This window comes from Oenanthe melanoleuca, chromosome Z, assembly GCF_029582105.1.
Source record: "Oenanthe melanoleuca isolate GR-GAL-2019-014 chromosome Z, OMel1.0, whole genome shotgun sequence".
Classification (NCBI taxonomy): domain Eukaryota; kingdom Metazoa; phylum Chordata; class Aves; order Passeriformes; family Muscicapidae; genus Oenanthe; species Oenanthe melanoleuca.
Genome location: NC_079362.1, coordinates 60,578,563 through 60,595,243, shown reverse-complemented (window position 1 = coordinate 60,595,243; position 16,681 = coordinate 60,578,563). Strand labels below are relative to the sequence as shown.

Below are 16,681 nucleotides of genomic sequence, written 5' to 3'. Positions count from 1 at the left end.
CAGGTGAAAACTGTCTTGCAGAATTTGTGATTTCTTTTTTTTTTTTCTAGTTCAACTAAAGCTTTGACTCTTATGTATTGACAGTGAAAAGTGACAGTGATACACGTGTTCAGCACGTCTGTGATGCTCAGTCAGAATTTAAAAGGAATTTGCAAAAGGCCATGTTTTCACTGTCTTTTTTCCCTTCAGGATATACAGAAAGATAGCTGTGAATCTAATCACAACATCACCTGTAAAGTGGGATATCCATTTCTAAAACCTGCAGAAGAGGTAAATGGTCCCCCTGCATGCAAGTTCTCCTTGCCCTGTGTTGTTCTAAGGAGGGGGACAGTCCATATCACCTCTGAAGTTCTTTTGTGTTCATCCCAGAAACTGTCCATGAATGTTTCCCAAGCTGTCCCTGGCATCAACTGCACAGAGCCAGATGGGAAACCATTAGATATTCAGTGCCTGGGCAGTCAGGTGTGGTAGTGAGGGTGTGATGGATGCATATTGCCATCCTTGGCACTGTCAGAAGGCAGGTGACACACAAGTGGCTCACCTGGCCAGAAGTGTCTGTCTCCAGGCTTTCCACATCCTGAAGCCTATTTTATTTTGCCTAGTTTAGTTATTTTGTATATAAAATATAGTCCTTTGGTTGAAGACAGATTAAGGTGCTGTGTGGAAGTGCTAGCCCAGATCTGCCAAAGTCAGGCACCAAGACCTGACCTCTGCTCAGTGGGGAATGAGAGGCCTTTCCAGCAGGTAGTCCACTTAAATCAAACTCCAACTTGAACAGTTCCAGTGATGTCTGTATCTCTTGTTGGAATGGAGAGGGAGCTTTTGTTAAATTAAGGCTTAAAAAAGCCATACTTAAATCTTGATCTTGAATCAGAAAATATCAGTTTGCATGCAAATAAGACGATCTTTCCCAGCAGTTTCTTGTTTGCCCCTCTGTCAGACACTGGGAAGATCATGAGAGATTTCTTCTTACACTGCCTCCCACACAAACATTCCAGCTTGTGTCTTGGACTTGCAGGGATTAAGTCAGCTGTTACCTTCTTGAAGCCAAATAAGTGTATTGACCAGTGACTCTGCCCACGGTGTTCCATTCCCAACTTTACTGGATTTTTCACTTTTCCTTTCATGCTTTGCTTGCTAGTTCGTCTGTAGCTATAAAGCCCTAAATTTAGAAATTTCACACTTTTCTTTGTCTTCAGAAATGAATTAATCTCTGATTCACTTATAAGCATCCCTAATACATTCCTTTCTAAAGCTGCTTTTTGTTTTAAATATAAATATATAAGACAACTTTCTGTGGACCACTTTGTAATGGAAATTTGTACACATGAAAGGAAAGATAAAAATCTGAGCTGAAAATTCCATACAGTGACAAATAAGAAAACTTTGGCTTCATATAAAATTACTCTTAAGTGTCAGGATATGAGGAAGAACATTTGGGACAGTGTTCCTAAATTTTGTGTAATTCCAAATTATGATAGATTTGCCCTGAGAGACCTAGTGGTCTCTCCTTCATTTACATTGTAAACATTTCTTTTTTGGTATTTTTGAGATTCTACTATATATTAAGAGATATTCCAGCAGACTTCTACAGGCAACTCATCTCCAGTGAAATAGCCAAGCTTTGAAGCTTTTCTTCCCTCCTCATCAGAAGGAAAAAAAAATGTTTTGATAAATTGCTTATAATTAAGAACTATTGCTTTCAGTTAAGAGCTATTTAGTCATGTGTTTCTAATACACTACATAATTTTTTTTTCTTGAGGTTTGTGAAAATTTGAGGCTTCTGTTTAATAAGTGATAACTATTGGATTTCCTTCTTGTTTGGGGCAAATTCCAAATAGTGGATTCATTCAGATTCATAGAAAACTTGTAAAATATGAATATTAATTTTATCCCTAGATAAACGCAAAAGTTTGTGCATTTTATTGTACATTATATCAATCCCTGTTAGGGTGGGCTTTTTTTTTCCCTTTCAAAATGTGTAATGTATTTCTCTACACAGATTTCCTTCAAAATATCATTCCAATTCAACGCATCATATCTCCTGGAAAATGCTACTATTCACGTATATGCAACAAGGTTAGTTGCAGTCTTTGCCTTCTGATTTATTTTTTTTTTAAAGCTTCACAGTTTTGTGTTTCATAGTAAAGCACAAGCAACTTCTGAACTCACAAGCAGTTGAATTTTCTGTAGAGCTGGCATCCTCACAGATGCATTCAGTCCACCAGTGGATTGAGTGGACTAAATAAATAGTTGATACTCTCTGCAGCCTTAGAATGACAAGTGAGTCATAATTTCTGGTTGTTTTACCTTCAGCAAAGGTTTATTCTCCTAGAGAATTACTGCATACTTAAGCATGAATCACAGTTAACAAAAAGCTTGGCCTTCAAAGAGTAAACATTGGAGACATTTTCCCTGATAGGGTAAAGGAATTAATTTGCCCTCAGTGTTTTCTGTCCCTGCAAAATCCAGGGATGGTGTGGCTTTTAACTGATCTGTTTTCACTCAGTCACCTGCCATCTATATTTTTAACAAAGATGTGTTTGTGAGCTGGGGCTGGTGCAGGACTTAAATCATTAGTTGTTGAAAAAATATTTTTAATTTTTTTTTAGAAGACAGTACTTAACTGAGAATTAGTAGTATGCTTTCACACCCAGAGCTGTAGGTATTTCATTTTCTAAGATCCCCTTTCCACCCAGCAGTTGTGTCTGCAGCATTCTGATCTGAGAGACATTGTTTTATTTCAGTGACAGTGAAGAACCACCTGAGACCCTGAGTGACAACAGAGGACATGTTACAATTCCAGTAAAATATGAAGTGGGATTAATATTTGTAAGGTATTGACACTTCTCTGTACTTTACTTGCTAGCACAGTAAATTGCAGGTGTTGCAACAATATAGTGTTGTTTTGGTTTTGAAATGTGCACAGTATCTACAGGCAACAGGTTCAAAGCTCATAAAGTGGAAGCACAGGCTTCAGTGAAAAATTAAGTCATGAAATACTAGAGTAGTTGCTGCCCCTAACTTGATGAAATTCCATTTTATCTTTTTAAATTTGGTCTGCAGTGTGCAAGTACAACAGCAGGTTTTGCTTGGCTCCTGCGCTTTGCTATGTTCATTCAAAGGCATTTCAGGTAAATAAGAAAGCAAATTCTTCCAGCTTCCTGATGGCCGTGGATCTGTATCGCTGTAATATTGCATGGTGTGGTGTTTGATTTCCATCTTCAAAAATTAGCCTTAATTTTAGGTTCTTGGGAGTTTGTTTTTTTTAAGTTCAGACTTATACTTGAATGCAGGTCTTGTAGTACTTTTTACTTTATGAAACAGCCAGAATTCAGTTAGATTCCATCCCTGAAAAATTCTGTTTATTAATGGTAAACAACATTTTGTGGTGTGCAGGTGTAAATAATTAAGCCAAATTTATTTTGAATGCATTTTATGATTCACATCCAGCCTTTGTTTGTTCCACAGGGAATAAGGCTGAATTTGAAACATGCTGGCTGTGTTATGTTTTTGCTTGATTCTGTCTTTTACAGGATCCTACCTATTTCACATGTCAATGCCCAGGATAAGGGACTGCACAATTAGAATAAGGACAGCAAAATCAGACCAAATTTTGGAAAAATATTTATTTTTTTTCATAGTTATATCTGAACAAAAAGTTCTAAATGTAATTGGTATTCAGAGAATAGAGCCGTTGAACTTCAGTGCACTCTTAGTTGCAAGACTAGTCTGACTAGAAATTAATTAAATAATGAAAATACCTATATTATTAACTCCTAGGAGTTTTTATGAAGTTTGTGTGCTTACTTTTTTGTGTGTTTTTTTTTAACCCACAGTGTTTTCAAAGAGCACCATGTTATAATTGCAGCAAATGATACTGTCCCTACTGCTATTAACACAACGGAGCAGATCGGGGATGAAGTTACTCTACATTATAGGGTAAGAAACAATTAAAAATGTATGACATAGGTACTGGCTTATTTTTTTTTCCATTTGGTTTCAATTATTTAAATAGCAAGTATATAATATGTTAACCCCTCTACATGCATATTTTGTGCTTTAAACCTTTTTTTTGCTTCCTCCATTTGGAATACAGTGAGTTAGAAGGTCCATCTCCTGCAGAGTAGTTCTGGGTTTTAGACCTTCTATCCTCAGCTGGGAAAAGAGAGGATGCCCTGGTAAATGAGAGCTTGGACTACCCCTGCTGCAGGTTACAGCAGCCATTTCCAAAATCCAGTAAGGTTTATAATAGGCAAAATACCAAGCTCCAAGAATGTGGTCTTCCTTGTTCAATGGATCCTGCAAAGTAAAATCACATGGGAAACATATTTAATGGACTCTGCTCCTGTGGCATCCCTGCTGGACTACTACATCCAGCTCTAGAGCTCCCAAAATAAGGACATGGACCTTCTGAAGTGGGTTCAGAGGAATGCCTTAAAGATGATCACAGGGCTGGAGCACCACTCCTGTAGGACAGACTGGAACAGTCAGGGCTGTTCAACCTGAAGAAGAGAAGGCCCTGTGGAAACCTCACTGGAGCCTTCCAGTTGCTAATGGGAGGATTCAGGAGACCAGGAGAAACAGTTTTGACAAGGACATGTAATTATAGGACAAAGGGCTTCTAACTGAAAAGGGGGTAGGTCTAGATTGGATATTATGTGGTGAGGCAGTGGAGAAGTTGAGGATGCCTCACCCCTGGAAATGTTCAAGGCCATAGCAAGGGCTTGGAACTTTAGATTATCTTTAAGGTCTTTTCCAATCTAAATCAGTCCATGATGCTATGATTCTGTGACTAAAAGTCCAACCTAAAGTGGCAGCAAAACTGAATTTAGTTATCTTGAGAGCATCCTGTTTCCCAGTGTCAAATCCAAAACTGAATAAGAGTCCCATACAAAAGCATAAAAGTCTCTAAATCAACATGCATCTGTAAAAAATGGGATGTAGTAAAATTCTTGCTCTCACTAAATAGCAATGACAAAGGGATTTTTTCCTATTCTTTTAGGCCAATACAGTGCTATACTCAGCTACCTTTTATTTTTGTCTACTGTGGATGTCTAAGACATTAATAATCTAATTTGCCAATCTTTGTTTTCTGAGTCAAAAAGCTGCTGGATTTCAGAGCATACCATTTATGATCTTGTAAAGTCAAACTCATCTTTGCAAGCAGCTAATCACAAATAAGTACCCAGGAGGAAAAAGTTTAAAATATTCTTGAGCATTTTTGAAGTTTGGCCACTTCAGAGATGATATCACCAATTCCCCTGCCAGCAATTCCACCTAGGTAGTTACCCAATCCTCAGCCACAGCAGGCCTTTCCAGAAAGAGCTGCTGCTTATACATATGCCCTGCTGTCTTCCCAGAGAAAACAGGACAGAGGAGAAGATGAGCACAAGAGCAATTACCTAAGAACAGCAGAGGAGGAACCAAGAACCAACAGGAGCCACCACTGATACCACTGATAGTGGCTTGCTGCCCATATAAAGCACTTTTTGCATAACTAACCGTGGAAATGTAAAAATGAACAGAAGAAAATAAAAACACAGGGAAAGAAAAAATTCACAATCAAATATTAACAAAATGAGGAAAGTACTAGTCAAAATATTTTTCTTTTTTTATAGATTGAAAAAGGTGAACACTTTCCAATGCCAAACCTCACACTGCAGATCTTATTTCCCAATGTAACAGCTGCCAAAAACACTCTTCTCTACCTTACTGCATTGTCACATTCCCAGGTAAGAGAGAAATTTCTATTTTTATGATCAATTTAAATTTGAACTTTATGTTGTAAGGAATTGAAAATTGCAAACATTTGGGATTATGCATTGCTTTTAGTCCAAATAACAAGATACAGAGGTGCATAGGAAGACAGAAGGACAAATTTTCATAAAAGGAAACAAGCAGATTTAAAATGGTTTTGGACAATAGCTGCACTATAACAAGGCTAGTTTGTTATAGTGCAAGTGCTGAGATGTCCAGACTCAGGTATAAGCCTCATACTCTCTGCTTTGTCAGCTGTGCTTATTGCAAGTGCTGGAATCCTGCAGTGTACATCTAGAGCCCAGCCTCCTGTCACTTCTCTTCTTTTGGGTGCTGAAATTAACTTTGTGCATGTCTGCTCTCCAGCACTAGCAGTCCTCTGGCTTCTTCCTTCTCTGGGGCACTGAGACATCTTGAAGGGGATGGTAGGTTATGTGTTTCAAATGCTCTTCACTGCAGTCCTCATTTGAGTTTTTCCATTTCACTCCTCCAGAGCAATTGACAGAGATCACAATTCCAACAAATTTCATTATCCTAGATCTGTAGATATTACAGCTAAACCTACATCAATAACTACGTGGCTGAAAAACCCAGCTATCCCTAAGTGATGGCCTAAACCACCTTTTCTTTCTTTCATTCAGAGACATATACATGTGCACCTCCCTGCTTATAATTTCACTTAGTTTTGCGGTGTTGCCCAACTGAAAAATAAAGCAGAATATATGAATGAATGTTCAAGGTTCACTTTAAAACAAAACAAATATCAAATGAACAAAAAAACCCCCATATTTAGAATACAGGAAAAAAAAAGTTTGTCTGTTCTTGATTTCCTTTCCCCATTATTGTCATTCCTGTTCAATCACTCCATTTGAGATGTTTGCACATAAACTCCGTAAATTTTGGTTTTTCTAAGACAAATTTCATGTCCTGCTAGCTACACCCTAGTGATAGTAGTGTGCCAAAGTGCATTACAGAGGATCTGTAATCCTTTTCACACTATCAGTGTGACCAAAGGATTTCCTAGCAACCTGTGGAGCAGGCACAGAGATCCAGTAGTGCTCCAGCATCCGCTCCCCCTCCCTGGATATTGCAAGTGAGGATTCTGCATCCTGCACTCAACCTGCCTGTCTGCTTGCTAGGGCAGAACCTCTTGGCTTCCCACACAAAAGCTGTTTAATTCATTTAATAGCCAGCTGGTTCCCATAATGGTCATCTTGCAGGAAGCTCTTGTTTGCTTGCACAGTTTTTTAAGTAGCTGCATAGAGTTTAGATTAAATAATCTCATAAATATTTCATGTGCTGTTTTAATAATAATACTTCAATACATATACATCTGAATTTCTTATTCTCCACTCTTGCAAGATACTATTTTATTTTAGTGGTTAGTAAACATTATAGTTGTTATTAAATATTAAATATTATTAATGTTGACTTGTTTCTAGATAATTTTTTGTAATAGATTGCATATCCAGACAATAAGAACATTATTTGTAATTCTGTTTACAGAATGCCATCTGCCAAACTAGTTACCCTGTTGATCCCTTAAAGATTGGCGCTGGGAAACCATTTGTGTTGTCAAAAATAAAAGAACCTACAAGGGATACAATTATGGTAAGTGTACTCATAGTATTTATATTTCCCCCAGAAATTAATCCAGATCTTGGGGCTGAGTAGTTCTGAAAAAGTTGTATAAAAGCTTCTCTGATACTGTATCATTTGGAAAGTCACTTTCTTTTAATAGCTTCGAAAATACTTTTTATGTCAACTAGAGTTTGGTTTTTATTTGGATTCAAAACTTTTGTGGAACTGAATTTAGATAGTTTGGGGTTTAATTTAAAAAATATGTAAATAGCAATAGCACATTTGACAGCTGAATTAATTGTTACCAACTTTGTTTCTATTTTAATTAATTAATAGTAACATTTTAAATGCTTCCTATCTCCCTTTCAGCTTCTTTAGACATCCAGCAGAAAATACATTCAAATGCAATCTGCCAGATTTTCCATGCAACTGTAATTGATGATCACTTTTGGAAAGGACTGGCCCTTCACAGTTATATGAAAGGGTTACAAAGGGATTTTGTTGCTGTAGTTATATTAGCATGTCAGGAGAAAGGTATCCTTAGCACAGAGGTGCAAGTGAGTTTTTGGTGCAAATGAAACCATGTCATGTAAAGAGTATTTTGCCATGTTTATCATCATCCTTCACAGAGGTGACAAAGGTCTAGGCTAAGTGACTGTTTCTAACTTTTAAAGCATAATCCTGCTGTACTCACAGCTAGCAAGTGATACTAGGAAGTAAAGACACTTGAATTTTCGCACCCACATATTGCCCTGCTTGAGAGATTCAGGTGTCCCAAGATTTGAAAAGCACTGCTGAGAAGCCATAGCTGTGTTGGTAGAAAAACGCTTGCTTTTACAAGCCGTGCCTCCCTTTGGAGTTCTGTGATGACTTTTGTTCCACAGCTGCAGAAACAGAGATTCCTCAGGGCTTGCCAGCCTGCAAATCTGAGTCTATTCTACCACAGCATTAATATCTCAACCTGCTCTATGTACTGCAGTGTCATTTTTACATAAGAAACTATGGCAATTAATACCAGTTGGTGTTGTAGCAAATGATCTGTATATAAAGTAGTTTATGTGTTTTTATTTTAATGATGTCCTTTTAAACAGGACTGTGATACATACAGCTGTGCCTCTATTAATTGTGCCCTGGTCCCATCTGACATATATCACGTGAACGTTTCACTGAGAGTATGGAAACCTACCATCATAAAAGTAAGTAAATCTTGTTTGTATTCAGAATACTTTCAGATCTGAGGAGCTTAAGCCAATGTTGCTAATGTCTGTTAAAATTGTATCTTTCATTTTCTTAAGTGTTCCCTCTAGTATTTGAAGTAGTTTCTTTTGCTGTTTTAAATTTCCAAAAGTGTGTCACATGCATTTTCTTAACCCTAAAGTAAGTACTTATAATGTAGCAGGAGTTTAAAACCATGGTAAGAAGACACCCCTTACTTACTTAGTATTGATGGTCCTTTTTTAATAGCTACTTATGCATCCACAAAGTCTCATGCAGCAGATGTAAGAAGCAGTACATATTTTTTTAAGTAAGTCTTAGTCGGCGAAGGTTTCTCAACTCTAGAAAGGATTTTTTATTTAAAAAAAACAAGGAGGGACAGTAGTATTCCAGGATTAATTAATATTTGTTTGAAATGTCTGCAATCTGCCCTTTCAAAGAAGTGTTGCTGTCTTTCAAGCGATAATGTGTGTGCTGAAGGTGACACACATGAGCAGTTTCACTGACTTTCATGTTTTTCAGCATCCCCCAAAACATTAAGTTTTTCTTTCACCCTTCTCATTGTTACAAAGCTTTCTACTAAAAATACCTAACTGTGAACCACAGTAACTACTGTCTTCTTTCAGGCCAGTATTCACAGCTTAACCCTTGTTGTGAAAGCATTGCTTAGGAGTGAGAACTCATCACTGATTTTGAGAAATGACCATCAAAAACTGGAGGTAAGAGCATGATAGTTGATGTATTTGTTTTTTTATAGAATTGGTTGTGCTGTAGAATCATTCATTTTAATCGATTACTAGTGAATTGTTTGTTACCTTTAGTAATGCATTATCCTACTCTAAACAGAATTGATTTCATATTACAGTAGAAATGTCAGAATTAGTCAGAAAATAACACCAAAAGTTCAGTACCCACCAATGTACCTAGGTAAGGATAAGTACTGTCTGAATTTTTTCTGCTTGCTGTAATACTTCCTGCAGCTATGTAAATTAAAACTATAATTAAAATTCTTTTAAGGAATCAATAGTATTTGAAAATTGTCCTGAATCAATTAAAATTGATCACACTTTACATTTTCTTTACTATTTCCATATTTATTGTTTCTTTCCACTTTGCTACTCAGGATATATGTTTGAAACAGGATCTTTTATTTTTCAGAAGTTCACTATGATTTTCTTAGATAAGGAAATATATAATATCATAGTAGTGGTGCCAGATATAAAGAGAAATGTCTTAAATTTTGTTAGAGGTATCATTCATCCTTTTAATACTCTCAATTCCAAGCATTTATAGTGTTTAAACATTGGCCTTTTGTGATATCTTGTGCATGGAGGAGCTTATTTTAATGCAATGTCCATTTCTTTACACAAATGTCTTATTATGAGTTCTTATTGCTAATACTTCAAAATTTAGAAAAGCAATATTTAGTGTGAACTACGTCTTCCACAAAATATTTTTGAAAACACAAAAATAAGAGGTTCATTGTTACCTGGTTTTCTATCTAGAAATTTCTTTTAAGTGATAGATTAAAATTCAGTCCAGGAGTAAAAGTGAGAGGCTTGCAGATAATGAGAGACAAAGAATATCAGATTATGTCCCCCTTTTTAGGCACCTAATTTCATGCTTACTGTTCAGTTCTTCAATGCTCTTTTTAACTATAAAGTTGGTCTCTAAAAATTTATTTTGTAATTCAAACTCCTACATAGTTACATCTATTCAAAAGTGAATATTACTTATTTATGTTCAGTTTATACCAGATATGCCATGTTTAAAATGGAATTAGTGTCTACACAGGCTTTTACACTTATGCTTACCTCCATCTTTCAGGAGGCCAGAACTGAGTGAGGGTGAGTGTACTGCAGAAACTCCTTAGCTAATTCCTCCACTGCTCATGCCTTTTGGTCCTGTGTCCTTTAAAACAATGACTAATGACTTGTAGCAGGGCCAGTCTCATAAATGACTGCACTTAACAAAAGTGCAAAGCACTGTGTGAACACAGCCTTTCATGCTGGAGGTAGATTCCCTCCTACTAATTCTTGTAGGTAAAATGAGGTGGCACCCTGGAAAATCACTGCACACTGATCAATTACTGCTGTGTTTTGATGTTTTAAAAGGACAAATTATTTATTGCTTATGTTCTGACCGCTTTGCAGACCATGATTAAGATTTCCAAAGAACACCCACCGGGTACAGTCCCCTTATGGGTAATCCTCCTGAGTATCTTCGCTGGACTCTTGATTCTTGCACTGCTTATATTTGCTCTGTGGAAGGTAAGCTGCACATCCCTGTCTTCAGGAGCATAAATAGATATGCTTAAATTCTCAGTCATTTCTTTCTCATAACTAGAATCTCACAGACAGTAATCTTAACTAATAAGCAATGTGAAATCTTGAAAAAATTACAAAATAACTAATTACATTGCATTTTTCTCATGTGGAGCGAGCAGTGCTACTTGATTTAAACCTGTATTGCCATTAGGTTAGGAAAAGAAAAATAAGAAGATATTTGAGTACGAATAAGGATTTAGTAAGGAATTTTTCTATCAGCATTGGCTGTGACCTTTGTGGACTAGGTTTTCTCTGTGCAAGAGATGCTAGTAAGTCTTGCCACAAGTGGGCACTCTTCTCCAGGCAAAATATTTTGTTCACAACTATAAATTTATAAATTTCAACATACATAATCTCTTGAAAAAATTGACATTATAAAATAAAATATTATTTATTATAAGTAACAAATATTACTATTAAGCAGCACTTTAACCCTTGACAATATGTGAAAAAAACAATGATTCAGCAATCCCTCTACTTTATGTTAACTGTACTTAGTTTTTCCAGGAAAAACAGTGATGTGATAAAATACTCATTAACATTTTGCACCAGTCTAAGTATTAAAATAGTAAGAACCATGAATGTAACTAGTATGGTTTGTATGCTTTGAGCAGTTCTTCATTAATTTTTTTCTTTTAGAAAATTTAGAAATTAGAAATTTTTTTCTTTTCTGCAGGCTGGATTTTTCAAAAGACCATTAAAGAAGAAAATGGAGAAATGAAAAAAAAAAAAAAAAAGAAAAGCAGAAATTTTTGCTCAGGTCTGCCTCCAAAACGTTACTGTAAAATTATAAACTTAGATGCAGTGGTTACAGTGCTTTCTAAATGCTGGTGCATGGAAAAAAACCAAGAAACAGAAAAAAAAAGAAGAAATTCAAGGACACATGCAAAGGAATGATGCAAAAAAAAGAATGAACAGCCTTGCAGCATTTTGTGATCTTCAAGAATATACCTTTAAGGGTTACTTATTTTTGAAGAGTAACTGAGTTCAAAGATTCTAATGTTTTTGAATACGGAAAGTTTGTAATCATATTTTTATATACCTATGTATGTGGACTCCTTTTTCCTTCCAAATTACACTACAGGTCAGCTTGTATGTAGCAATCCCAGTCGTTTTTATCACCTTATGATCTTCAAAAGGAAAATGCATCATTTTCAAAATTCCCTCCTAATGTCAGTTCTGTGGAAGCAGATTCTCAATTCACAAGGCAGAACATGTAAACTTTGAGAATGCACCAAATACTGTATGATAGCTGATGCAATGGAAACTCAGAAGACAGAAGCACCTCCAGAATATTGGGTGAAAATTATTGAAATACCCTGGATTTCTCTTTCTGCTTATTTTAGCATGTCCAGCTGAACGAAGAATACTCCAAGAAAGAGATTTTTATGGTCAAGTGGACCATAAAGGGTTGATCCATTAAATCACATAACTGTTTGAACTTGAAATATATTTTTGGCAGGCCTAAAAATGCGCAAATCATTCAAGCCCATCTGATTGCACACTGTACTCAAATAAGCAGGGGCATAATTGTATCTGCAAATGTCCATATTTATGCAGAAAATGTTTAGAGGCACCCTGAAAGTTTGACTCTTGCTGTATATCTTGGAGTAGCCAGCAGGGTGCTTCATAAACTGTCACTGTAAATTTCTTGTGTAGCTATTTAATCCAATGAGTTTAAAGTGTACAAAATGAAAATTATCAAAAGAGCACAGATAGGAAATTCAGCACTGGCAAGCTTCTTCTAGTAATATAATTCACAGCTCATTTTTATTACTTAGGAATTTAAGGAGTGATGAAGAATTTGCATACTAAATAAGCACTTAAAATGATGTTTATTTTGTGTCAAAGATTAAAAGTTTATATGAGAATACACTGAAATGTAGATAGCAAAAGGTTTCTTTAAGAAAGTTTTTCTTTCTATTTAGATCATTCAGTTTCTTCCTTTCTTTCATGTACTTGTCTTCCTCCCATGAGGATCTCTCCCTGGGGCTCATGGCTGTGCCATGAACTTGAGAGCTTCCTGTGTTTCTTGGAGCCACATGAAATTAACAGGAGAAAAAGGATGCATGCTGGCAAAGTGTGATGCTGCCTCAGCATGACTCAGTATTGATTGCCAGTAGATCAGAAAATGCTGAGGAGATCTTCTAAGTTCTGTAAGACATACTTGTTGGCAGTAAAGCTTTGCCTTGCCGAGGAAGCCAGGAAAATTTGTTCCTCCTTTTGGGACAAATATCACTAAAAAAAAAAAAAAAAGGAAAAAAAATGGTTTTGCTTGTCACTTTTTTTATAGTAATAGCTTAAAAAAGAGTAATACATTTTATAAAGACATTTTTCAAGAAGAGAATATAGATTGGGTTGCACATGCTGACAAGTAAAACTGAAAGTGTGCCAGAAGGTGCTTCATTGCTTGAAAGATGCTGTCACTCTTCAGCACCTTTTATTTAGCTCCTAAGTTAGAGAAAGTAGTTATTGGGAAAGACTGACTTATGTGAATGCAACAAGCAGGATTGAGTTTGAAAGCTGGCAGTTTCTCCTTTATTTGTGGGAAAGGTGGTTATTTCATGGCAGCAGTCTGCTGAAGGTAGCATATGACTCAGAGGAGGGGCAGAGCCCTCCGTGGGAACACTGTGGGTGGCTGTGCTTTGCAGAGCCTGGGAGATCTGCTGGGGCTGTGGGACGTGGCTGCTGTGCTCATCTGGACAGCTGGAAGGGCACACTGCCTGAAGAGGGTCTGAGCACACAACACATGAATGGAAGCAAAAAAGTGGCGTAGAGGAATTGTGGATAGAAACCCCGCTTCGTTCATTGTGAAATAAGCCAAAAATCTATTTTTTCAACTGTGAAGATAAATTAATACAGTGGTGATTTCAGCCCCAAGCAAGACGCAGATTTTAGTTTAAGAAAATGTATTATTTTTCCCATTTGTTTGAAAGATTTAAATAGCACTTGTCACCATAGCATTTGAACACATCAGAATTGTAATTTTTTTTCTCACAGTATCTCTAAGAAGGTATGGCAGTGTTGTTAACCTCTTATGAGCTTGTAAAGGAACGCAGTTTTGAAGGAATTGTGACTCACCTATGCACACGTAGGAAGTCTGTGGTAGTGGAGGAAATACTTGTATTTATTATTATTCATTCAGTTTGTTAACAATGAGGTCATTTCTCCTGGCTTCAAAAAATTACTTACAAGTTGTGTAAGACACACATAATTTTTATGCTGCATACTTTTAAGTGTTTCACTATTTAGTTATGATAAGCTGTTAACCAGAGCTTTTTGATTTTCCCATTTTATATCTTATTTTAAAGCATCAGCCTAACTGAAAAATATATAAGTCAAAAGAACAGTCTATTTCCCTAGATGAAGACTATGCAAAAATAAATCAATAGTATTTATCAATGTAGAGTATGTTTAACATCAGTGTTTCACTTTAGACTTTCTTTGCACTGTAAAAACTGTAATAAGCTTCATATAACCACACTGCTTTCCTCTTTCATGCTGCTTTCTCTTTTTTCACATTTGTCCTATTATCATGTTTTCAATTATAATATCTATTTAAAAGATAAGTATACATACATACATACAAGTATGTCAAGGGGATAGCACTATAGCACATTATTCTTACACAATTCTTAGTGATTAGTAAACTTGTTATTTTTATCTGTACTAGTCTTTCCACACAGCACAGGAAGAGCAGTATTTTACTGCTTTTCATGATATACAACAGAAAAACCTACTGAAAGCAATATTGCAAACATCATTAACATCTCACTTAAATTTGTCAGGCACTAAAGGTACCAGAACCTAATTTTGCATGTAACCAGTTTTATTGCTAAAAATAGACACATTGAGGTTTTAATGAGATTCTATAAACTATGAAGATAAATATTTTCATTGAAACAAAAGTGTTTAAAAATTAATAATAAATTGAGTGTTTAACCGGAGATTAGGCAACTAAAGGATTCTGGCCCAGCCAACTCAGTTCCTAACTTCAGCACTGAAGTAGGTAATTTAGTGGGAATGGACAGGCTACTTTTCTATAGGGCAGGGATTCTCTGCATACTCCTGCCTCAGTATCAGGTTGTTCTAGAGATTATTATAATCCCATACACGATTTTAGAAGACATAGGAAACAGCATCTCCATTAGAGCAATCTCCTTGAGCAGCTCTTGTGCTCCATGGGCAGTTCCTTTGCTTGTCTGGTTTCACTCTAAGTCATTCCTATGAGCCATTAATACAGACACAACCCACGTACCCTGACCCCTTACCTGAGCCCTTTCGTACATATCCTGTGCTGAGTCATTTTAAACATGGTGTTCCTCCTTTTTCCTCTTCTTGAGTCAGGGGAATCCACCTTCAACTGAAGCCAAGGGTTTTCATCTCACCTGGCACCAAGAGGCTGGAGTTAGGGTCATACTCATCTAATGAATTCCACATAACCTAATTGGTTAATTTCTTTAATTACCTGCTATATAGATGATGACCCATTCAAAAATAAAAGCAGATAAGATAATCAGAATGTACTGCTCTTAACTATACCACTTAACAGGAATAAACGGGGATTTACGTACTTTTTAAAAAACCACAACATTCTGCACAGCATTTTCTTTTTCCTGTAAAAGTATTCCATGTGCTTTATTGATTAAAAAAGAAATTAAGAGTCTAACAAGTCTCCTGTGTAGTTTGTTTGCTTGTTACTGATGTAAAACTATTACTTGGCCATCTCAGTGCCTAAAAACAGATTCATCTGCCTGTCAATAGAAAGGCATTGTAGAAAAAAGTGTTCTTGCAGCATAACATCCAGGAATGCTTGATGTGGTCAAGCTGTGAGAAATACATTGTCATTAGATTTATGGGCTTTGTGCTTATACCAATGTTTGAAAGCTTTTCAGAAGACCATATGACTTCCTGGCACAGAGCTTTTTCCATGACACTAAAGTTGAAAGATACATTCATTCATTCATCTAACTGTTCTTCCTGTCCAGCAATTCCTCTGTACAACTTATTCCTGTAACCCAGATAGTTTATGGTCTTGCATAATTATAAATGATTCACATTAACCTCCTTAAACCCAGTAAACTTTTGTATCAAAACTTCCTAGAAGGCAAAGTTTATATCCTTTTTATCACCGTTAACTTTTAGAAAACATTACAAAATATGTAATAACTGTTCTCTCATCTGAGACTACTTTGATGCTGAATCACCATTCTCTAATAGCAACATCCTGTCTAGTCATGGGGGAGTGCTTATCAAATTAACTACTCTGTATGTCTCTGATCATTAAGAGTTTGCTGGGCATTGTCCATGGAAGCATTTCAATGAAAATAGGGGAGGGGAAATCCATTTCTAGTTTTGTTTTGTTGTTTTAAATTGCTTTTCAGTGGAATTAATGAATAACCAGAATCACTTTCTCACAGCACGAAGTGTAACGTGACGTGTGATTTTCACTGAACTGGATTATAATTCATTGAGTTTATCAGAAGCAGGCTTTAGCACTCCACAATTCAGAGATAATACCATTTCATGCGGTGGGTGTGGCTTGAGCCCTGTAACAATAAAGAGTCATAAAGATTAAAGTACTGATGAAGTTTTAGTAACAACGGGCTCATACCACAGTTTAGATAGCACAGCTGGATTCTGTTTTAAAAAGTGGGTGATAATATGAGTTCTCATCAGTGAAATCAAGTTTTAGTTAGAAAGACTGAGCGCTGACACCTCAGAGATAATGGATTTTGTTCATTCAATATTAAAAAGTGAGTGAATGCCTTTTGAAAGGTAGATTTTGATTCTGACTC

General features: G+C 36.2%; 1 protein-coding gene across 2 annotated transcripts in view; it reads left to right on the top strand.

Annotated features, from left to right (window-relative positions):
* Positions 1-15,555, top strand: part of ITGA1 (integrin subunit alpha 1) — a 75,626-nt gene extending 60,071 nt beyond the window's left edge. For both annotated transcript variants that reach the window (XM_056514859.1, XM_056514858.1), the window contains 10 exons: positions 190-270; positions 2,003-2,079; positions 2,748-2,837; positions 3,840-3,942; positions 5,622-5,735; positions 7,267-7,371; positions 8,433-8,537; positions 9,183-9,275; positions 10,710-10,826; positions 11,560-15,555. In XM_056514859.1, coding sequence (XP_056370834.1) covers positions 190-270; positions 2,003-2,079; positions 2,748-2,837; positions 3,840-3,942; positions 5,622-5,735; positions 7,267-7,371; positions 8,433-8,537; positions 9,183-9,275; positions 10,710-10,826; positions 11,560-11,604 — 930 coding nt within the window. In that variant the 3' untranslated portion in view covers positions 11,605-15,555. The remainder of the gene's footprint in view (positions 1-189; positions 271-2,002; positions 2,080-2,747; positions 2,838-3,839; positions 3,943-5,621; positions 5,736-7,266; positions 7,372-8,432; positions 8,538-9,182; positions 9,276-10,709; positions 10,827-11,559) is intronic.
* Positions 15,556-16,681: the final 1,126 nt, after the last annotated feature.